The sequence below is a fragment of the Podarcis cretensis genome, assembly GCF_951804945.1.
Source record: "Podarcis cretensis genome assembly, chromosome: 4".
NCBI classification, from domain to species: Eukaryota; Metazoa; Chordata; class Lepidosauria; order Squamata; family Lacertidae; genus Podarcis; species Podarcis cretensis.
This window is the reverse complement of record NC_137173.1, coordinates 59,683,966-59,707,583: the sequence shown is the minus strand read 5'-3', so window position 1 is coordinate 59,707,583 and position 23,618 is coordinate 59,683,966. Positions and strand designations below refer to the sequence as shown.

Here is a 23,618-nt window from a genome sequence, read left to right as displayed (position 1 = left end):
ATTACACTTCCTTGGTCAGTGTCATAAAGTCCATGTTGTGTCAATAATACAACCCTTCTGGCACCACAGAGAGGTATATATTCAACAATTTATCACTAACATGCAGTAATCCGAAGCCAGGTCTTATGAGGTCAGTTATGAGGTCAGTTTTCAGGAAACAAACAAAAAAAAAAAGGCAAAGCAACACTGGTGGTAAAGTGAAATTTAAAAACTTTAAAAGGTTGGACTCTGTCCATTCAAGCATGCAGAAGTTTTGACCTACTGGACATGTACAGTACCTGGTCGTGGCGAATTCAGTTCTGCAAACCTCTTTAGAATATTGCTAACCATCAAGGGAGCAGCAACTGAAGAGTTCTGCTGTCTGGGGATGTCTGCCTGTTGTGTCGTACCTGAAGCCATATCATAAATGATGGGGACTATTATGCTCATGGCTTCCTGTGAAACTGTAGTCTTCTGTGTTAGCTGAAGCTGTGAACAGAATAGAATATGCAAAAAGTAATCACAGCAATCTTGCAATATACCTTTGATGTAGATATGGCAACATCACATGAGTTAAGGCATGGTCTTTATTACTGTGCCAGTTTGAATCCATTCCTTAGCTCAAGAGGAAAAATGAAAGCCGATATACAACCGACGCAAATTAGTTATCCAAACTTAAATCAGAATTGTTTCAAACTGACAACTAAACCAAAGTGCACCAAAAGTCCTAGTGCAGCTTGAAATGCCCTAATTTCCCTACTGGGCATTCAGGTGTAATATATGAACACATTTTTTTACAATCCAAATTGCTTTGTAGTACAAAAGGGCAACTGGGAGATTAGAAATAAGCACTATGTACTGTCCAATTTTTCTTTAAAGAAATTTGGAATGGTGATATTCCAAAAAGTAAGATTATCTTCACCATTCATCCTATTTCAATGTCAGCTGGGTTTTTTAAATACTAAGTGTTCACTTTAAACACACTGGCAATTACCGTATTTTTCGCTCTATAACACGCACCTGACCGTAACACGCACGTAGTTTTTAGAGGAGGAAAACAAGAAAAAAAAATTCTAAATGAAACAGTGGATGTATGATTTTTGTGGTTCATGCTGTGGCCACAGACATGTGATCTGACGGTGAGTTTGGGGTAGCCCAGTGCAAAAATCCTGAGGATCCATGTGGCTCCATGCTTTGTAACCACGTTTTTGCGCCATTGCGGCCCCATGAAACAGTGGGTGCGTGTGTGTTTTTTGGTGCAGGCTGTAGCCATGGACATGCTATGAGATCTGATGGTGAATTTGGGGTGACCCAGTGCAAAAATCCTGAGGATCCATGCTTTGTAACCACGTTTTAAGTGGGGAGGAAGTAAAAGCACGCAAGGGACAAGGAGCACACGTGGGGTGTGTGGAGGAGCTTTTCAGGGAGCTTTTCGGGGAGGAAAAGAGCACTGTTGCTTTAAAGGTATACTTTAACAATTTGCAGCCTGTTCCTTCTGCTCCTTGTTTTGAGGCAGAATAGATTTGAGCAAGTGAGGAGGACTTGGATTGCAGGGGATTCGCCATTAGCTGTGTAAAAACGCTCCTCCTTGCAGCCTTCTACTTTGTTTGTACACGTGGCTACTGGTATCAGTGATAAGCAGCCACCAGCAGCAATAGAATGGAGCACAAAAAACTGATAGGGGCACTAGGACCCAGACAATGCTCAAATCTATCCTGCCTGAAAACAGCTGAGAAGCGGGGATTTGCCTAGTTTTCCCCTCTCCCTCATCCCGTGCCCTCCCCAGCCTTTTTTTTTACTTCCTGGTTTTCACTGCGCTCGTGGCTGAGAGCTCCAGGTTGGGGTTTTTTTTTTGCTGCTGGTTGCTTAAATTTTGTCCTTCCTGATCCAAGCCCTCCTGTCGCTCTGCAGCCTCACTGCTCTGTTTAGAGAGCGCGTGGACCTTTGCTAGCTGAGGCTGCAGCAGCTGTTGCTGGCTACTTTAAAAGCGCCTGCTGGCTTTGAACTGCCTGCCTCCTCCCAGCTCGCTATGGCTCCCGTCTGTCCCTCCTCCCGTGTAAGCGGCTGTTGCCCGCTTTGCTGCCATGGCTCTCCTTCCCTCCCTCCTCCCCACCTGCTCCGAGCCGTAGGTTGCTTTAAAGCAAGCAAAGCGAGAGCCTTGTAGAGCGTGTAAGCGGCTCTCGCTTTGCTTACTTTCAGAGAGCCCCTCCTCCTGGCTGTAAAGCAAGCAAAGCTAGAGCCGTGCAAAGCCCTGCAAGCGGCTCCCGCTTTGCTTGACTGACTCCGATCCAGTGCATTCGCTCCGTAACACGCACAGGCATTTCCCCTTACTTTCTAGGAGCAAAAAAGTGCGTGTTTTGGAGCGAAAAGTACGGTACATAAACTTCTTATCAAAATGGGTCTACCTAACCACCTCCACACATGCAAACTTTCAAAGCTACGTATTATGAAAAAAGTAGGTGCCTTTTACATGGCATATGTGAAAAAAAATACTAGCACAAATCAAATATAGTGCCCTATTTGTAAAGAAATTGACTATGGGACTAATTGCAAAGAGTCATGTGTTAGTCATGACCTCTTATAGCAGAAGCAGCAACTTCAGCATTTAAAAAATACTAGCACAAATCAAATATAGTGCCCTATTTGTAAAGAAATTGACTATGGGTCTAATTGCAAAGAGTCATGTGTTAGTCATGGCCTCTTATAGCAGAAGCAGAAACTTCAGCATTTAAGTTAGTCATCCTTGACCCCAACTGAAGCAATGGAACATGTTGAAATGTTATATTTTGGTTTCATATATTGTTCATATATTGTTGTTGACATCCATCTGTCTCGAGAGATAATGGAGTGCGCCTCCAGGGGTGAAGTCAAACCACTGTGTTAGTAGTACCCTGGAGCACAAGCCTGGGCAGTGTGTGTGGGGGGGGGGGCTGCCCAGATGACAAGATCCCTCCTGTTGGCATACTGATGTGGTCCAAAGGGAAGCAGAGCAGTATGTTTGGAACCAGCTTGGCTGCAGGAGTTGCCAGAAGGAAGGCATACAAGATGTCATCCAATCATCTTATGGACTCCACTCCGGATTTGTGTAGGGTTACTCCTTAGCCTGTCCTTCTGAGGATATCCCACAAGGCAGCAGAGGTTTAGGAATAGAGTTTTCCTTCCCCTACATTCCTAGGTTGATGAGCCCCATCTGCCCCTCACTTTCATGTATTATCAGAACAATTCAGTTCCTAGACTTCAAGGGGATGAAAATAGGATAATATATTCTGTAATTAGGTATCTCATTTGCTACTTACACAATGGCTGACGGAAGTCATATTTAAACTACTCCTTACAACTGGACACTGTCAAAGACTGCACCAAACATGGAACTGACTTAGTTGCTCTACTTACAAAGAACAACATTTTGGATTTCAGCACAACGGCCGGTGTTCCTGGAGGAGCAATTGGTGGAGCACTTGGAGGAATTGTCAAACAAAACTGTACATTCCATTTCAGCTGGCTGGCCTGATCAGGAAACTGTTTCAATAAAACATGCCACAGAAAAAGACAGATGAACAATCCAGTCTGCGTTATGAGAAATAATACAGAATGTTGCGAAGACGTTAAAACCAACCTACCAGCTCTAGTTTCATAATGTGTACACAGTCCCGGAGAATGTGTGGAGGTGCCCCTAACAGCTTTGTAAAGGCTATTAGAGTATTGGATTTGAAGGGTGGTCCTGCAACCTACAGTGAATGCAATGTGTTATTAGAATTTCTTTAGGCAGCTCAATGATTCTTCAATCCTGCTCTTAATCCGTATCACAAATCCTACTAAAATCAAAATAACAACACAAGGATGTGAAATTCCCATTATGGCAATCTCACAAATTGGAATTCTCTACAATAAATGCTGGAAAGTTAGGTGAAAACTGTAAGAATATGAAGTGGCCCAGTTCATGATCAACACAAGCATCAGACCAGGAACATACAAAGGAGAAAAATCACATGGAACATCAATGTCAGCCTGGCAGCTTTTAGGGAGGTGCTGAACTGGCATTATCTGCATGATATGTTCTGCATGATAAGCTCCCTGGACATGAATCACATATGTGTGATGTATTATGAACTTATTTTATGAACGTGGTTTTCAAACATCTTATCAAACATCGAATTTTGAGTAAAGTAAGATGGGTTCTCCTGCCAACCTAGCAGTTCGAAAGCACGTCAAAGTGCAAGTAGATAAATAGGTACCGCTCCAGTGGGAAGGTAAACGGCGTTTCTGTGTGCTGCTCTGGTTTGCCAGAAGCGGCTTAGTCATGCTGGCCACATGACCCGGAAGCTGTACGCCGGCTCCCTCGGCCAATAAAGCGAGATGAGCGCCGCAACCCCAGAGTCGGCCACGACTGGACCTAATGGTCACGGGTCCCTTTACCTTTACCTTAAGATGGGGTACTTACTCTGGTTTCAAAGAATTTCTCCAAAACCTGCAGTTCTTCTTGTTTCCATTGCCCTGCAGTTTCAGGTGCTACTTTTAGCTGCAAGGTCTGGTTAGTTTTAGGGTTGAGGGCAACTCTACATTTCAGGGCATCTGTCTTGAACATTATTACACCTGGTTCATTGGAGTTCATAAGCTGTAGCTGTTTAAAAGCCAAGACAGTTGATTAGAATGCAAGAAATAAGCTGCTGCCCACACCTCATTGTACTCTAAGCAGCAGGAGCAAAACTTTCACAAACCCAAGTTCTAAGCATTTTAAGGTTGGCTGCATGTAGCTTGTCAGGTACATCTCCACCTGCCTTCCCCAATCTTGGGTTCCCAATTGTTGCAGTACTACAACTCCCATTATTCCTGACCATTAGCCATGCAGGCTTGGGAAAATGAGAGCATCTATAAACAAGGTGCTCTCTATTGACTCAGCAGGGTGCATTGTCTTATGAACCCTCCACCTTATCTGCTAAGAGGAAAGTGCTTCTTCTGCTTTTTTAAAAACAACAACCAGTCCTTATATTATTATTCAACTCTTCCCTCTGGCTTTCCCCTACAAGCCCTGAGATTTGTCAATACAAATTCCTATTTCACTAATCCTAGCAAATACTGGATGGTCCTACGCAAATAATAGAGTTTACGGCTTAGCCAAAGTTTGGACCATGTTTTTCCAAATAGGAGTGCTAAATAAGCAGTTTCCCACCTGCATTGCTAGGAATCCAGGAGCTACCTGCTGAGGAAACTGATAATGGCGGAAAAGCTGTCTGAAAGCCCACTTGAGCACCATTCCAAATGATTCAAGGATGCAGTCTTAGTTTGCATGGGGGGGGGGCAGAGCTAGCCCCACCACCGCTTACACAAACTGAGTATGCATCCCAGAATTTTCTGCTCAGGACTCCACAGTCAACATGTAAGAGTTCTTTGGCAGACTTGTAGAAAGTATTCCCTATGGGCAGAAAAATAAAAACCACTGTCCTCAACTTCAGCAATGCAGTATACCAACTCAATGTGGTTAAAACATCACAAATCGCATCCCATTTCACACCTCTTAAAATGCAGAATGGTTAACACCTATTAGGCCGTATCCAACAAAGTCATAGTAGAGCTACTAAAAGTAATGGCAGTGAGTCATACAAGTTCATTAATTTCAATGGGCAGAACCCAACATAACAGTTCCGTTAGCACAAGGCCTTGTGGCTGCACAACAAAAGTTTACTTCTCTTATTGCACAGAAGCTAGGAGAAGTCTAAATTTAAAGTGATTGTGTAAGGAACTAAACATGTTGATTCCTTACGTACCGGCTCCTGCTGGATAATCCTTTGGAGATGTCTTCTCATGATAACTGATCCAAGGAAACGTTCAAGTGGAGAGCAGAGATAGCTTCCGGCCAGCCCCGGCATAAGCCCGGGGGTGGGAGAGGGCAGAAGAAGAATGTTCAAGGCACTGTGAGTGAGAATTGTGGGTATGGATGCAGCCCAAGAGCGATGAGGTAGTTTACGAGGTGGCGGCATATTTGTTGGCATTACTTGGGAACCTAGTAGAAATAAGAAAAAGCACACCTCACTCTTCCTGTCTAGGGATGCATGGCTATTTACATACATTTAAAATGCTAGGCAGTTCCCTGTAAGACTTGGCATAATGAAACCTTCCCAAACTCAGCACCCCAACAATTCCAAAGACTAAGAAACAGTTAATGGCTGTCTCCAATTCCCTCTATTTCCCTCATGCAAACGGAGAGGATTAACTACTCAGACCACTATTCCAGAGTTAAGGTGATTGCACAGTCACCTTATCTTCAAATCACAATAATGATTGATTAATGTACTTTGTTTATTTTGTATTAACAAATAACTCAGTCATAGAATCACAGAACTCTACAGTTGGAAGGAACCATGAGGGTAATCTAGTCCAATCCCCTGCAATGCAGAATTTTTTTGCTCAAACCTACAACCCTGAGATTAAGTGTCTCATGCTCTACCAATTAAGCTATCCCTGCCTGCCTGCCTGCCTTTGTCTAACTGGGTTGCCATAACCATGTCAACAGCATTTTGTAGTGAAATACTAAGTTCGAACATCTCCTCTATTGGCTTTGCAACCTCTTGTTGATATTACTTACTTGTTCCCGCTCTTGGGGAATGGGAAGCATCTGGTACTGGAGAATGTAAAGAAGGGTTCGCTGGTGACATTCCAGGCATGCGTGCTCCTGGAGAGGGACCAGAGACCTGGGGCGAGCCTGGCCAATTCCCTGGACGCTGGCTTGGAGACATCATTGTGTACGGTGAAGTAGGATCTATAGGACCTATGGAAATTGCAAGAAAATTGTAGGCAGCTTTCTCTGGGTGTACTATCTGTACACCAAGATCCATAGCCTTCCTAGACCCTGCCTATCTAAAGCCTAACACATCAAACATGCCTTGATTACATACATTGTGGTGAATCTTAAAAAAACAATCCTTTATTGCTCAGTCTATTCATTGATAGGGTGCTTGCTTGCTCTGCTTACCACAGAAGGCTGCAGGACAATGTCTGTTGACTCAAGAGATTTTATAAACCATTTGCTCCAATTTTGCCTCCCTGCTATGTTGGGGCTGATAAAGCCGGTGATTTGCCAGCAGTAGCGGCTCCCGATTAAGTAGGAGCAACTGTTCAGGTGTGTGAAGAAACAGTTGCTGCCATTTCAGAGCCTGCATCCCAACAGGGAATGGAGCAGTGCACTTTCCCAGAGTCAGGAAAAAGGGTTGTTTGTTTTACGGTATCTGAAGTATCAGTTTTCTATCAGTATCCAGCTGTACAAGTCATGGGCTTACCATGTGGGCTAGCATAGTTCGTATTTTGTCCCATTGTGATTCCAAGAGATGAAGGAGAAGGAGTTGGACCAAATGATGCTGGTGACGGTGCTCTTAATGCACCGCTCGGAGAGTTTGCAGGATGTAGCGTTCCTAAAGGGGACATTCAGGACAGCAACTACGTTACGTACTGCCCAACTATTCCTCTCCAAGTTTAAAGAGAACTCTCTTTTTAGTAAGTTGTCAAGGTTATTTGAAGGTACAGTGATTTATAAAAACACAGGACGCATCACAATTCATTTATGAAACACCTTAGGAACACTAAATGCCATGAACTGCTACTGGCGATGCATAAAAGGCAGCCGTCTTACCTGGGGACTGCGTGTGCATCATGGAAGGTGACGGGGTGACTGTATTGTGATAAGATGTAGGGGGTGATGTCAATGGGTAAGCCCCTGGTGCTCCTGTCTGTTTTGAAGACTGTTGAAATAAGACCTTTATTAGATATAGTAAAATATAGATCCCAACAATTCTACATGCTTAAATATCTAATGTTTAGAAGTTCTGTCCTCAGGCATTGGACTTCATTAAAGCTGAATTTCTAGAGTAGCATTTCACTTCTTTACACTACCTTTCCACAAACTACCAACATAAGCCATTGATTCCAAGAGCCATTTTCCCTTTCTATTATATCTCCAAGTCTATTATGTGGTCTGTACTTTACTGCTTCTAGCCAACAGCTTACGCACTGGACATCAACATCCACTCTAACTTACACACGTTGATGTATTAGGCACGTATCTTACACAAATTCAGACCATTACTTCATCCAGTTCAGTGTCTACACTGACTGACAGTGGTTCACTGGGGATTCTGACAGAATACTTAGAACCTCTGGCACTCCATGAATATGCTCTAGCAATGTCTAAGGCCTGGGGAGAGGTCAGTTGCCATCCTCATTCTGCCCCCTCCCAAGGTCTTCATAAATCACCACTACATTTTAAAATATGTTGTTATGTATAAGTTTTCACTTACTGTTGGCCAGGAAGAGCTATAAATATTGCTACGCAAGTACAACAAGGAGGATATGACCTCACTTGCTGTTGTTATCTCTTTGGACATACACATTTGTCAAAAATGATCACCATAATCATAGGGGCTTAGCCTTATACTGGGAGCCTTATACTGCACACATACAACCTGCGGCTGGGGCTGAAGCTGTGATATCAAAGAATCCATCATGTCCCCTCCAATAGGAGATGGTGGGTTATCATCTTCATTGACAGATCGTCTTCGTGCATCCTGATTGCTGTCAACAAACATGTTCAGGAATGTCTGTGGATATAGAGTATTCAGATTTATGAGTCAACATGTCTTCCTATTTTATCTACCAGACATCTAGATCAATATTTCAGCTTGTCAGTGTCTGTAGAAGCAGCTGAATTCTGTTCCATGAAAGGGATCATAAATCACAAATAATTGTATTATTTATACCCTGTCCATCTGGCTGGGTTTCCCCAGCCATTCTGGGCAGTTTACAGCATATATAAAACATAGTAAAACATCAAACATTAAAAATTTCCTGATACAGGGCTGCCTTCAGATGTCTTCTAAAAGTACTCCTTTTAAAGATTTTTCCATACCATTAAAAAATGGCATCCAGGACAGAAGCAAGCTGAAAGTTACTTCGATAAGATCAGCTGCACTACACTTGAAAAAACGCAACTCATAGAAGACTCAAGTTTTTTAAAACGCCATAAAATGATGGATATGAGATACTAAGTCACAGAATGGTCCATTCAGCCCAGCAGTGAGCACTCTGAATGGCAGCAGCTCTCCAAGATGTCAGGCAGGAGTCTATTCCATCTTGCTACCTGAATTTGGCTTTCAGTAGCCAAAAAGTATTGAGTAGCAGTTGTGACAACACCCAAAAGTGATCTGAAGGATGTTACTGTCCAAATCCCACACCCAACACTGTCATTATATCCTAAAGAAATGTAGGGAAGGCTACTTAATCCCCTTAGAAATGGACAACCTAGAGTCCTAAAAATAAAATTTATTTGGTGGAGCTGCTGTTGCCAGCTCCTTACAAAGGGCATTTCCTCTTAAGCAAAACTTTCTGAAATATTAATGGGACCCCAGCCTTATTTAATTACACTGTAAAATAAAGATAAAAAGACCTTTAGTCCTGGTGCAGGGTAAAAGCCTTCCACAATTTTACTGTTGTCAAAAAGGCTGTATGCTCCATCGCGAATTGCCACCACCCCACGGCTTTGACAGTAAATGTCAATGCAGTACATGTTCCGAAAGGCCAGCCTGATGTGTGTGGGTGACTGAGGCAGAATTGAAAAACATTGGTAGGCAGTGTTGGTGCGTTGCGTCAGTCCCAGCATTGGCACAGTTGGGAGCTTATTGATAGCATTTAATGGAGCCTGAGTATCATACAAAACCTGCAAGTAAAAACAAAACTTGTTTAGTTTCACAATAGCCAACTAAATATACTTAGCCTTTAGAAACAATCAGCATAAATGCAGCTTTAAAGTTGTTTTTACCAGGGGTAAGAACATGCTGTCTTATTTATTGTGTATTAAATGTTCATATCAACCTTTCCCACACACACTCTTTTTTTAATCAAAAGCAAACTCTTAACAGCAGGTTAAATATGTAATGAATGAGCTTATTCTCCCCTGCAGCCCTACACACAAGTCATTATTGGCCTCTTGTGCTAAATGATACTCCTGAGAACTGGGAACAGAATTTGTCCTTTGGTGCTTTTTGCATTTTGAATCAAACATTTCTCTTCCAAGGGCAGGTTGGGAAGAAGGGTTAGTTACCTGTAAAAGTTGGACTACATTTGGTGATTTATTGAACATCTCTTGGAGCTGATGCAGGATCGTATTATGACAGTTACTGCAACCTGAGTTTGGTCCAACTGTTCCTAATGATATGTGGAATTTCTGGTGTGCAGAGTTCCACTGAATGCTGATCTACAAAAAACAAGTAAGAGCTTTAATGGAAAATAATCCAACAACATCTAAGCAACAGATAGGTAGCCGTGTTGGTCTGCCATAGTCAAAACAAAATAAAAAAATTCCTTCCAGTAGCACCTTAAAGACCAACTAAGTTAGTTCTTGGTATGAGCTTTCGTGTGCATGCACACTTCTTCAGATACACTGAAACAGAAGTCACCAGACCCTTCTATATAGTGAGAAGGTGGGGAGGGGTATTACTCAGAAGGGTGGTGGGATTGGGTGATTGGCAGATAGCTGTGATGAGCCTGTTGACGACTCTTAACGACTGCAATAGGTCTTACAGGAAAAAGCAAGGGGTGAGAAGGTGAAAAATGGCTTTGTATAATGAGATAAGAATCCAATGTCTTTGTTCAGACCAGGTCTCTCCATGTCTGAAGCTCATACCAAGCTCATACCAAGCTCATACCAAGAACTAACTTAGTTGGTCTTTAAGGTGCTACTGGAAGGAATTTTTTTATTTTGTTTTGAACATCTAAGCAAGCAACTGTTTCACAATTCAGCAGGAGGGTGTGCATGTAATCACTAAACTATGGTTTAGCACAGCTAGGAAGAGTAACAGACCCAAATTCACTTTCATTTTCACTTATTCCTATCTTGTTCTTCCCTGTGAACCAGAAATGGTACTTTAACAGTAAACTAGTTTGTTAAAACAAGCCAGCTTCATTATCCATCGTTAGAAGTTGGCTTATTTAGAAAATGACTAGCATTTATTTTAAACCACAATTCCTGGTTGGTACATAAAGACAAGCTAGAAATCAGCCAAAGTGAAACTAAATCCTGGTTTATCCCTTCTCCAAAAAAATTACTTACTGAACTTCCTTTAGTAGTTCCATAACAAAGAATTAGCTTCCGATAATTGTAGATTCGGACCTCCGAGAAAACTTTTAGATGGCTGGGTATTTCTTCATAAGGTGAAAGAAAGTGGAAGGGGAAAGATACAAAAATAGATATATGAATTGTTTCGGTAGACCTCATACAGCAACATAAGAACAAAGAAGAATGTATTTATGTACCTGGTAAGGATCTGAAATATTCCAACACACATTCATATAAGCGAGCAATGCTATTCCAGTCATTGAGGAACATCTCAACTACTTTTCGTCCACCAACTGGTTCAGACAATTGACTTTCATATGTCAGGTACACATGACGGGTAGGTCCTACAAAGTGAAAGAAATGGTCCAATATGGTCAAATCACATTGGCACACAGAAAACATACACAGAAAGTAGGGAAGTGCAAGACAGAACAAGTGTAAGTTGGAACACTAACCTTGCTCCCTGGAGGAAGTGCTATTACTAAGTGGGCAATTTGCAAACACCAGTTCAGCAACCCATGTGCGGTTATTTCTACCTTGCAGTCGAAAAGTGCAATCAAGAAGGGAACGGTCTAGAGCCTTCTGAGTTTCTTCACTTGTACCCTTACATGGAGGAATTCTGTTGAAAAGGATAAAGGTAAGACCATGTACTTATTTTAGTCTCACAGCCAAACAATTCAACGTAAGCTGCTCAATGTTTTCTGGAGGACATAATTTGTACAATAAAATGTGTCCCTGCAAGGAAACTCTGAAGTTACTAGAAAAGTGTAAAATAGTAACGGCATACTGAGGTATCATCTTTCAGCAATTTTTGCAATTTTTAATCAATCAAAAAAAAAAAAAAGGAGAAAAAAGAAAATTCACATAATTCATAGCAACGAGGAAGTAGTGAAATTTTGTTTGGTTTTGATACTTCTCCAGGATGCTGCTACATAAAATAAAGCTAAGAAAAATTAAGGATAAGTAAGTGGTGGCAGGAAGTAAAATTAGTGTCAAGCTGCTGTTCACTTTTCTGCACTATGTATGCATTAAAAAAGTGTCTGAAGATGGGTGGGTGTTTTTTTTACTCTACAACTATTGTTGTAAAACTTTCCGTTTTATAAATGAATAAATGTATAATATAATAAAAGATGAGTTTTAATTCTACAACATGTTGTATATTAAATACTTTCCTCCCCTTCCATCACTCATGGAATATTGTACACATTAATGAAAGTGTGGCATAATCTCTTTACTTTAATAAACGAATAGCATGACTGAAGCCATCTCCTTCAACCTGGACTCCTTGATGTGGGATCTCCATATTGGATAGCTGAAACAAAACAAACCACATTTTTTATATTTTCATAGCAAGAGAAAAGTTCAGGCTAAAGAGCATCCCCCCTGCCACCACAACTGGCCCATTCAGCCAAGTGAAACTTCCAACATGTTCAGTCCTAATACAGGGTATTAAATGGCCTACCTGATCCTTAGTGTCTACAGTATGAGCTATATATCACACAGGTAGTGATTCAGATGGTACCAGAGGCAATGACAGGCTGAGAAGCCCTTCACAAGGATTTAAGAGAATGGAAAAAGTTGAACTTCCTTGTACCTAGTAAGGTATCAGTATCTTCTGCAGCATTAAGTGAAGGATCTATGCTCCTACCTCATTGCAGATTATTGCTGAGAATTCTGCTTCAATCTACTTTTCAAACCCTTCACCCATTAGATTATTAGAAACTGCACTCCCAACAATGGCTACACCTCCTCCTTTCCAGTTTATGTACAGTGCTGGGGAACCTGTGGCCCTCCAGTCTTAGCCAGCATGATCAGTAGTAACAATGGACGTTGTAAACCAGCACCATCTGAACAGCCACAGGTTCCTCACCCCTAATACGTCCAACTTCTTCTACATAAGTTTCCCCAAATTACCATACAAATAATTTATTTGCAAGTCCCAAGGTCTGTCGGGCAAGTCATCCCTAAAACCAATTAAACCCAACACACCAAGGGATATTTATGGTAGTTAGCAAAGTGTTTTACCAAGCTGAGCACAATGCTTTCTGGTCTATGACTAAATTCTTCACATTCTGGCAAACCCTGAGCTTTGTGCCTAAGTCTGCAGTTAGCATAGCTGAACAGGAAAGTTAAAGCAAGAATCTCTTTCATCCCCAATGGCTATACAGTCTAATTGTTCCTCCCTACTATTGAAGCTGAGGTCTAGGCTCTTTTCCATACAAAGAAAAGTCCCTGTTTAAAAAGACTTGTCAACATGACCATCTCTCACACAATGGAAATTATGTTACTTACCTCCATACGAAGTCCTATAAATGGCATATTTGTATCGCACATTGCTACAATGTGAGCTAGAACTTTATTGAAGGCACACATTTCTCCAGACCGCTTTGGTTTCTTGGGTTCAGTGGGACACGGATCACCAGACAACTAGAGAATAGCAGGAAACCTCTTTTAGCCAGGTGCAGTTAAAAGCTGGGTTCAAAGTTCTAATTATAGGCATACAGGTCACAGCACTGAACTCGCCTTTTTCATGTAAAGCAACAGCAGGGATGCCTCTGACAATGTGAGGCAGCTGCAAAGGAACTATCTGGAGCCTTCCATTGCGCTTGGCAAGAGGGGCTTGTGTTCGGTGTCTTTTAAATTTCTGGCTCCAAATGCAAGCCTCAATAGGATGGGTTCCACTCAAGAATTCCCAAGTGGAACCCATCCCTGCCAAACATAGATTGCCAATGGCTAAAAACTCTGCTTTCTTTGTCAAGCGGTCAGATTTCAAATCATGTGGGCAAATAAAGCAGAAAGAGAAATGCTTCCTTTGCCAGCACAGTTTGAAACTCTGCAGGCAAAGGAACATTTGTACTGTGCAGACCAGCTTGAATTTAAGATGGCGTGAAAATTCTTCACACAACACCATGGCCATGTCAGCTGGTTAGCCCTGCCCTCTATCATAGGGGCCCACAACTACTTTTCCTCAGACAGGGCTTACTGAGACATATGCATGCTTCTATAAACATATTTTCACTTCAAAACTATAGTTTTATTCCCATGAAATCTTGCACAGTTTAAAAGCTAAAGGATTAATTGATTCATATTTTCTGAATCAGTTCTACAGCCCTAAAAGCTACAACTCAAGAAAACACACATACTAGTAAATGCATCTATCCTCATGATTTAATGTTTCCATGTTAGGTAAGGAAACTAAATACTCAGGTTCCTAGGTGGCTGTGCCATACAGCAGCATGTTCCTATAATGTACTTTTAGAAATTGCCTCTAAAGATGTAAGCAAGCATTACTTACATAACACTGTGAAAATTTCTTTAAAACTGTATGCAAGTTACTGAACCATAGAAGACTAGGTCATTAAATACTTAAGGTAATTTGAGTACCATTATTTAAATATGGAGAATGATGGCTAGAATGGCAGGATACTGGAATGCTCCTCAAACCCAATTTCTTCCATTTCTGCCTTGTAACCAAATAAATCTAGTCGCACTTATTCTTGACCATGATTCACTCAGCCAGAAACCAAGATGTACCTCAATAATTATCTGCTTACACTAGGATAATTTGAGTGTTCATGCTGGTGTTGTGCAGGGGAAAGATTGCATATGTGGCAAATGATTTTTGTAGATTAACATATCTGGTGTGGTGGTGATGTTTTTCAATTGAGAGGTTTGCTGAAAATTGCAATACATTGTATTTTGGCATTTCACTTCCAAGACTTTTTACGTAGGAAACAAACTAAATAAACAACAACTGGTCATGTAGTACGTTGAAGATTAACAATTTTATAATGGCATGAAGCTTATGCCATAATAAATCTGGCTATTTATTTTGCCTTAATACAATTGTTAGCCTTTAACGTGTCACTAGACTCTCTGCTGTTTTTTGCTGTTAACAGACTGGTACTTCTCTGGAAATGCCAATTTAAAAAAACTGCCTGCTCTCAAAGCCATACCTTGCGCTTGGTGCCACCTTTTGCTTGCTTCCCACTTTTTGTGTCCAAAACCAGCTCTTCAATATTTGCTTTAAATTGCTGCAGCAGAACTGCAGTGGCAGGGCTGTCATCTCCTTCAGCATAGCTCACAGAAAGAAAGTAGTATTTGTATTCCAGTTGTGTGGGGTTGTTGGGAACGTCAAACATCTCTACTACCTAAATTGTTAAAAAAATTACATTGGGAGCTTGAGAATTTTCACAGATTTAAGAACTCTTGTCATTGCAGAAAGCACTAAACAAGTTTGCAACAAGAAATCCTGAACTCTCATAATGAGCACATAGTTCAAATGTTTAAACATTCTAGCTAACACAATTTGGGTATTTGCATGAACATGGCCAAGATCAAACTACAATTTATAGAAAGGTTTGTAAACCACTCAACAATGACTTTTAGAAAAAAATTCCAATCAAATGGGGGTGGGGTGGGGAATTGAAGCAGACCTTATTGTAAATGAATGACTTGGGTAAATTATACGCAACTAGGTCTGCATATCAAACAGGAGTTAAGAATTGCATTTCCTGAACTACCCACCACAAATACTTCATAATGAAGTGCTTTTGAAATGGAGGTACATTTCAAAAGCTAATTGTGATATGAGGGGAGCTGAGAGATTTACTGCTCATAAATAAATACAAACAGAAAAACCTATTTCGAATACACAAGCACTCGTATGACCAAAAAAAGCCCTCTATGTATTGCCACCAATTACAACTTTTTAAATTTGCCCAGCTTCCCACCTCTTTGATCCATGCCTGATCCAGCCCCAAAGCAGCCTACTCACTAGTCACTCTACCAAATTTTAATCAATACATGCCTGTAGTTTTACTCAACATTTTTGTTAGTTGTAAGAAATAGATTCCACACTTTCACATTTTTTATTTCGCATGAAGCATTTTTATAAAAGATAGTTTCATTTTAAGTTATGTACTTCCTTACTACATTGCTGGACTCAACAATATGTGCAATACATAATTTTGTCAAAAACAGTGTCCCCCAATTAGAATATAGAAGTTTGCCATTGCCAGTGTTAAATTAAATTGGATTGTATCCAATAATTGTGCAAGTGGTTAGCCACCAATCTCTCTTCTCATCCTCTCTGCAGCCTCCAATTATACTCTCTGGAGGATCGAGTGGCCTCTCAACATGACCCCCCCCCCCAACTTTTTCCCCTAGTCAGAAATAAACTGCACCCAATGATTGTGCAACTGGAAAGCAGTCTGCATAGCCTTTATTTCTCTTCCCCAAATCCAAGGGCTGTGCTATGGGCAGCTGCAATGAGCAGAGAATCGCCTTAAACGGAGTGCAGGAAGCTTGCGCCATTGATTTCCATCAATCTCTCACTTCAACGCCACATGACAACCTCCACTATTCAGGCTCCCTGGAGGGTTTTCTCCAGAGGGTACATGGGGAGGAGGGGAAGAGAAAGAGCAGTTACACAAGTTGCTTTCCACTCACACAGCCACTGGGTACAGAATGCTTCTAGGAAATAAAAAGAAAAAATTGCAGCCACTGGGGCAAAGTGGGAGGAGTGGTGATGAAACACTCCCAACTGCTAGTTTGCAATGTTCTGGCAATTCAAAGTGGTAAAAATCAAAGCAGTAGTCACAGCTTAGCCTATTACATTTTGCTTCCTTCGTTCTAAGGGTCCAGTTCATAAGAAGATTCCACATTCACTTACAATGTAGTACTGTGGAAGTCGAGTGAGCTTGATGAAGAGTTTGTGATTGGAGAGATTTCCCACAGGGTGCATAGCGTAATTAGCTAGCTGTAGTGTTTCGCTGCTGACTGTAGGCAAATGTTTTATTGATTGTTTGCAACGCTGCTGTCCAAGCCAAAACCTTAATTGAAAAAAAAAGAACATACAAAAACATTGGCACTTCTGCATTAGATAGAGTGTAGCCTTGCTAATTTGCCTTCTAGACTGCTTTTGACCTCTTTGCAATCATGCAGAACAGAACAGGACTTGCATTAAAAAAAAAGTTGTTCTCACAGGGCTACTATACAAATTCTGGGTTTTTTTGGGTGCACATCTAAAATACTTTACATGTGTACTTCAAAAGGAAGATGTGAAGATGGCAGACATGTTTATGTACCTTATACACACACACTTGACATTTGCATAAGATCAGTTGCAGCTGCCTGGTAAAACTGTACATATGGTAGAAAACTCATGTTTACTGACTCATAACTATAGGAATGGAGGCTTTTACATGTGTATTCACAACACAAACCCAACATTAGCAAGTCTTATGAGAGTTTGCTTGTATATAGGACTGTCACATTTGGGGACTTGCAAGTTACACAAATACAATTCTTATTTGGGATAATTTATATGGTACTTAGGGACGCAGGTGGCGCTGTGGGTAAAAGCCTCAGTGCCTAGGGCTTGCCGATCGAAAGGTCGGCGGTTCGAATCCCTGCGGCGGGGTGCGCTCCCGTCGTTCGGTCCCAGCGCCTGCCAACCTAGCAGTTCGAAAGCACCCCCGGGTGCAAGTAGATAAATAGGGACCGCTTACAAGCGGGAAGGTAAACGGCGTTTCCGTGTGCGGCTCTGGCTCTGGCTTTGGCTCTGGCTCTGGCCAGAGCAGCGATGTCACGCTGGCCACATGACCCGGAAGTGTCTCCGGACAGCGCTGGCCCCCGGCCTCTTGAGTGAGATGGGCGCACCAACCCCAGAGTCTGGCAAGACTGGCCCTTACAGGCAGGGGTACCTTTACCTTTTATATGGTACTTAATATATAGTAGGGATAAGTTAGTGCCTACCAAAAGTAGCTTGCAATCTGCTTTTGTTTTTGCTTTTAAATGTCCGATTGCTTCTCTCCTTGGTATAAAATATCACATAGTAATTGAGTTATTTATAAACTGTGGGCACCAGTCGCCAGTGGCGTAGCGTGGGGGGTGCAGGGGGGGCCGGCCGCACCGGGCGCAACATCTGGGGTTAGGGCAAATCCACGGGTTAGGGGGCGCAAATCCACGGGTTAGGGGGCGCAAATCCACGGGTTAGGGGGTGCAAATTACTTGCCTTGCCCCGGGTGCTGACAACCCACGCTACGCCACTGCCAGTCGCTAATAAAATTATTAACTAATATGTTCACAAACAAACCTAAAGATTTTAAACAAGGAATTCTAGCATGAACACTTTTCTTTTGCTCTGTTGCATCTGTAAATAAAGTTACTGGAATTAAATAAGGACATTTTTAGAGAGCCTTCCACTTTCAAAGCCACATTGCAGCAATATTTTAAATTTTAACAGCTTTGCCAAAATGGCAACTAGGTTCATAAGCCTGTAAGAACCTTAGTGGACCAGATCTAAAGTTTTATCTAACACAGCTTCCTGTTTCCCAACCAATGGCTAACCAGATGCCTCTGTGAAGGCCACAAGCAGAACATGAGAACTGCTGTTCTCTCCTACTGCTGTTCCCCAGTGACCGATATTCAGAGGCATCCCTGGAGGAAGTATATACCCATCATGACTAATAACCATTGACAGCCTTAACCTCTACGAATTTGCCTATTTCTCTTTCAAAACCCAAGTTGGTGACTCATTGCCACATTCCGTGGTAGCAAATACAAATTAGTCTTTTGCTCTAGTGTGTGAATCACTTCACAGTAAATCATATTTGACCTTTTTTACCCATTTGCCCACTCCCCACCCCTTTGGTGATGTTAATGTTATCTTGACCATCTCACCCAACACTTACAAACAAGTTAAAAAGCCACAGTCCCAATACAGAATCTTGGAATGCCCCATATCTTACACCCCTCTACCACAAGAACTGTCCATTTATTCTTACTTGCTGCTTCCTGTTAAGAGGACCAGTCCTCTTATCTCATGACTAATTTCTCTCAGGAGCCTCTTGTGAGGGACTTTGTTTATTTAGATTTTCAAAAAGCTTTTGACAATGTCTACTAGATCACCCCTTCATCACACATTTGTTGGCACTCTTGAAAAATTCTAAAGAGCTTAGTGATACACAGCTTACAAAGTGATTTTATTTGCCCCCTTAACCAAACTTTTTAATGGGAAGTTTTTGATGACTGATGTTTTAATGTATTTTTAATCTTTTGTTGGAAGCTGCCCAGAGTGGCTGGGGAAACCCAACCAGATGGGTGGGGTATAAATAAATTATTATTATTATTATTATTATTATTGGCTACTAACTAGCTACTAATCAGTCTGCCTTCTTGCTACTCAGAGCAAGAAGGCAGACTGATTTGAGGGGGAGGGAGATGAAGTCACAGTAAAGGCAAGTGAAGTCAGTAAAGTCAGTGGAGTTTGGGGAGACTATAATTAGAATCACATTGAATGGTTTACCAGTTTCTTGTAAGATCAGCAAGTTTGCAACAATGTCTTTTGCAATTAACAATAAAAAGAAGGGAAACTGGCATAGAGTTTGAAGGACAACAACCTTCTACATAAATATCTTACCCTGAGTAAGGGAAGGGGAATAAGTTTATCTTTCAGAAATAGTTTCTGGAAGTGAGTGTTATTTTCACAGTTCTGGAGGCAAAGAATAGGCATAGCACCAACAGGAATAGTTACATATTACTCACTTGAGCTGCTGGAGCCACGTAATGATACGTTTCATGTCATCATTGACTGATTTCTCTATGTCATCCAGCGTTTGCTGGTCTGCAGGGAAACAGGATTAGTTACTACTCAAATGTGGCATTTTGTGCATTTATCCAGAAAAATGAAATCCAGAGTTGTAAGTAAAAGCACACTCATAGGTTTATGGTGCTTTAAAAATCAAACCACCCTCTGCAAGAAGTGCCATAAAAGGTAGTTCAACATGCAATTTCAGCGCGCGCGCACACACACACAGGCCCCATTCAGGCAGCTGTGTCTCACCTTACTAAGCCAAGATACAAATAACCTTTTCGTTAATGCACATAGTCCCTTTGCAGACCTCTATAAGCCAGGACATTCCTAGTGAACCACAGTTTCCTGTTTTGTCCTAACCAGGAAACCATGATTAAAAGCTTCAGAGCAAGCCAGGATCTTCTCCCAAAGCTTGTAACCAAGTAAGTTTTGTTTTGCACCTGAAGCAGTAAACTACAGTTAATTAGGGACCTTGTGGCTTATCAAACTGTGCGATGAAGGAAGGAGCAAAAGGCTTATGCATTTCTCAGCTCATTGAAATCAGGTCACTTGTAAAATACATTCTACAAATTCACCATACTCTTTTCAGCTTCAGTTAAGCTGCTAGCCATAACTACTTCCTTTGTTGGGCAGCTTTATACATCACACTGCACTGTGCTTTAAGTAAGCTGCATGTTAATTCACTGAATACAATGCTAATCTATATTCACCTCTACTCCTGCATCCAACCAGCCAGCCAACCAGAAGATTCAATTTTCATTTTTTGCATCAAGGCCAAAAATAGAGAGTTGAATTCTACTAAGGAAGGTATTAGAAGGAAGCGCCTGAAAGTTTTATTTACATACCAATCCCATAAAGCATTAGTTGAAACATTCCAGAATGAAGGTCTACAAAAATGTGTAGACATTCGGATCGACCACATGGCTCCAGAATAGGAATGACAAGTGTGGGGAGAGCCGTTTCTATAAAAGCTAAAATTAAAGAATCAAGAATTCATAAATCAAGGTACAAAGTTTTACTTGACTAAGCAATATGGAGACTTCACAGTAATAAAACTTCACAGCCCCATCATAAATTACCGTATTTTTTGCTCTATAAGACTCACTTTTTCCCTCCTAAAAAGTAAGGGGAAATATGTGTGCGTCTTATGGAGCAAATGCAGGCTGCGCAGCTATTCCAGAAGCCAGAACAGTAAGAGAAATTGCTCCTTTCGCTGCGCCGCAATCCCTCTTGTTGTTCTGGCTTCTGAGATTCAGAATATTTTTTTTCTTGTTTTCCTCCTCCAAAAACTAGGTGCGTCTTATGGTCTGGTGCGTCTTATAGAGCAAAAAATACGGGTAGGTACTTTTGAATCAAAGCTATTTTATTCAATTAAGATTATGTTGAGCACAAAAAAATGACCATTTGTTTAAAGGTATGCTATTCTTGCTAACTTTGCCCTTTCCCTTGGCTGCTTGTTTGGATATATAATATCCTTGTTCACTAACTTGAATGTACACTAATTAATAAATTTCAAATATATCAATCTGTATACTAAAGCCAGCTGCATTTTTCCTTATAAGGCACCATACACCCACTCCCACCAACCCTAAAATCGTAATTCTGCAGCTCTGATTTTGAGATTTCAGGACCTGGGTGAGGGATGGGAAGGAGAGAATTTGCTATATCAAAGTATGAAGTGGAATTTCTCTCTCCGCCCCCCACCCCGCGTGTCTCCTATGAACTGAAATGTAAAAAAGCATTCATGGAAGACAGTTGGTTGAAAAAGACTTTCTCACCCCCTCTTACCTATACCCACCCAAGCCCCCTGAAAAGCCTTTCATGAGGGTCAGGAACCCTTCTGAACAGACAATGAGACAGGAAGAGTTTTCCAGTATCAGGCACAGGCAAGTTGTGTTTAAGAAGCTAAAATGCAAGTCAAATGAAATACGAAAATTTCTAAACCCCATCTTCACTGATCATTTAAGTAGAGCTTAAAAAGCGCCAAAATCAATTCCAAAGGAAAGCACTAGTTATACATATCATTGCATTTCCCTCACAGAAATAAGAAAATGTTTGCCATTCATTTCTTCCTCAAGTTTTGCCACTCTCCTAGGGGATGCCCAAGGAAATCAAGGACCAAAGGAAGCATTCAGTTCAAAGCGCATTGAACGACTTTGGGTAGGTTAGGCAGAGGAATTTCTGGTTTTGAAGAAAGTTAAAAAAGGGGGCACATAAATATGTAGAACAACATCCCCCCTCAATTCAATGTAGTTCAGATACCATCACATACAATTGTCATTGACATTATAATTCTTAAGAATGGCTTTCAGTTCCTGGAGTTTCTGATGAGCTCTTGCGTGGACACTGTCTATCAGAAGCTTCTCTACTGATAGGTGGTCTATCTATAAAAAAAAGAAAGAAAAAGCAGTTATTCTGTATTTTATATGTACTCTAAAAAGGTTCACAGTTAAAAACTATGTGTTTTGAGCTGCTCAGGCAAACTTCCTATACTGGCCTTGTTTCACAAAAATCAGCAGCATGTTGGATTTAAGAAGAATTTTAAAAAGGGTTAGACTTTAGAAAGTTCTTTTTAAATCCAGCATGTTGATTTCTATACAACAAGACCACAGGAAGGAAGTATCTCTGCAGCCTGGTTAGTGAAGCGACAATGCCTTTCCATCACAGACAACTAGAGTCCTTTTCTGACTCTCCAAACAGGAAATGAACTTTGTGATTTGGAACCCTAGCCTGCCATCCCCCAGTTTCCAACACGACGAAGATCAAAGTAATAAGGCTCTTCAAAACTGATCAGCTATTTATAATTTACTTAACTACCCACAGGCTTACCAAATTACTGTAATCTTTACTGCAATCAGGTTTTGAAAAAAATAGGCTGAGATGGGGACAGTGCAAAGTTGATTCATGTGCAGCCCAGCCAAGTGGCAATTTGCATGCAAACCCCTCCTCCTGCTCCTCTCTGTGATCCCCTCAGAGAGTCCACAGTCTTTGCTGCTCACAGCAATGGCCCAAAGCTCATCTAACTTGCGGTTGGTGGGTTTATTTTTTATTTTTTTATGAAGAAAGGTACTCTGGCCTTTGTCTCAAGTTAGCCTTCCTGGATTCAGACAACTGATTTGTAACATATGCCTCCCACCCAACATACCTTTTGGGTTTCAGTCACTTAGGAGGTGGTGACAAGATTGTAAAAGGAAGGTTTAAGCACTGTTTGGTCTCCATGGGATGGGCCCAAGTCAGGAATGGTGCTGGGGGGCCAATTTTTGACAGGTGGATGGCCCACCCACCTGTCAATCACATATCATTATGACATCAAATGACTGGGATATAACCCAAACACAATACATTGCTTAAGAGAGATTAACTTTAAAAACAATGATCGATTAAAATTATATGCCAACTTCACCTGGCAATATTTACCTTCATAGCCCTTTCAATTAGTTTGGAATCACAGGCTGGAAGGGGAGGTTCATGGGAAATTTGCAAAGGTTTCGATACATCATTCTCATCTATCTTAATGGTGACCTTGTGAAGAGATGCAGTCCCTGTTTTTCTCCCAACCACCTGTTGGCTTAATATAGAAATGTTGTGTTAGCTGATAAAGAAGCCAAAAGACTCCCTCTATAGAATACTGAAACACATGAATAATATTTACAGTTTCATACCATGAAACAATACCATACAATTGTGTTGTGCCAAGAAGTTTAGTGCCCTATTCCTGTATCAAGTCTCTAAAGAACCACTATCAAACTCCTCTCACAGATACACAACCATCACCTATAGCAGCCTACGAGTCACTACAATTTGCTGCTTCAAATTCTTGAGAACTTTGTTTTTCATGTGGGATCCAATATAAAGCCTAACTTAAGATGCCATCTCAATCTGGACAATCATCATTGTCTACGTCTTTCTTCTGCTGCACCTGAAAATGTTCTTTGGGGA

The 23,618-nt window shown here is 41.2% G+C and overlaps 1 protein-coding gene across 3 annotated transcripts in view; it reads right to left on the bottom strand.

Moving 5' to 3' along the window:
- Positions 1–23,618, bottom strand: part of MED14 (mediator complex subunit 14) — a 38,829-nt gene that overhangs the window by 2,515 nt on the left and 12,696 nt on the right. The window contains exons 9-30 of one of the 3 annotated variants that reach the window (XM_079974487.1): positions 23,097–23,247; positions 21,952–22,063; positions 20,525–20,650; positions 19,631–19,709; positions 16,755–16,914; positions 15,037–15,231; positions 13,373–13,507; positions 12,316–12,392; positions 11,536–11,699; positions 11,278–11,424; positions 11,075–11,166; positions 10,067–10,219; positions 9,413–9,682; positions 8,430–8,567; positions 7,604–7,712; positions 7,254–7,385; positions 6,563–6,745; positions 5,745–5,980; positions 4,421–4,600; positions 3,600–3,707; positions 3,373–3,498; positions 279–468 (exon numbers count right to left, since the gene is read on the bottom strand). In XM_079974487.1, coding sequence (XP_079830613.1) covers positions 279–468; positions 3,373–3,498; positions 3,600–3,707; positions 4,421–4,600; positions 5,745–5,980; positions 6,563–6,745; positions 7,254–7,385; positions 7,604–7,712; positions 8,430–8,567; positions 9,413–9,682; positions 10,067–10,219; positions 11,075–11,166; positions 11,278–11,424; positions 11,536–11,699; positions 12,316–12,392; positions 13,373–13,507; positions 15,037–15,231; positions 16,755–16,914; positions 19,631–19,709; positions 20,525–20,650; positions 21,952–22,063; positions 23,097–23,247 — 3,263 coding nt within the window. The remainder of the gene's footprint in view (positions 1–278; positions 469–3,372; positions 3,499–3,599; positions 3,708–4,420; positions 4,601–5,744; positions 5,981–6,562; positions 6,746–7,253; positions 7,386–7,603; positions 7,713–8,429; positions 8,568–9,412; positions 9,683–10,066; positions 10,220–11,074; positions 11,167–11,277; positions 11,425–11,535; positions 11,700–12,315; positions 12,393–13,372; positions 13,508–15,036; positions 15,232–16,754; positions 16,915–19,630; positions 19,710–20,524; positions 20,651–21,951; positions 22,064–23,096; positions 23,248–23,618) is intronic. The other 2 variants (XM_079974488.1, XM_079974489.1) reach the window with 2 other exon arrangements.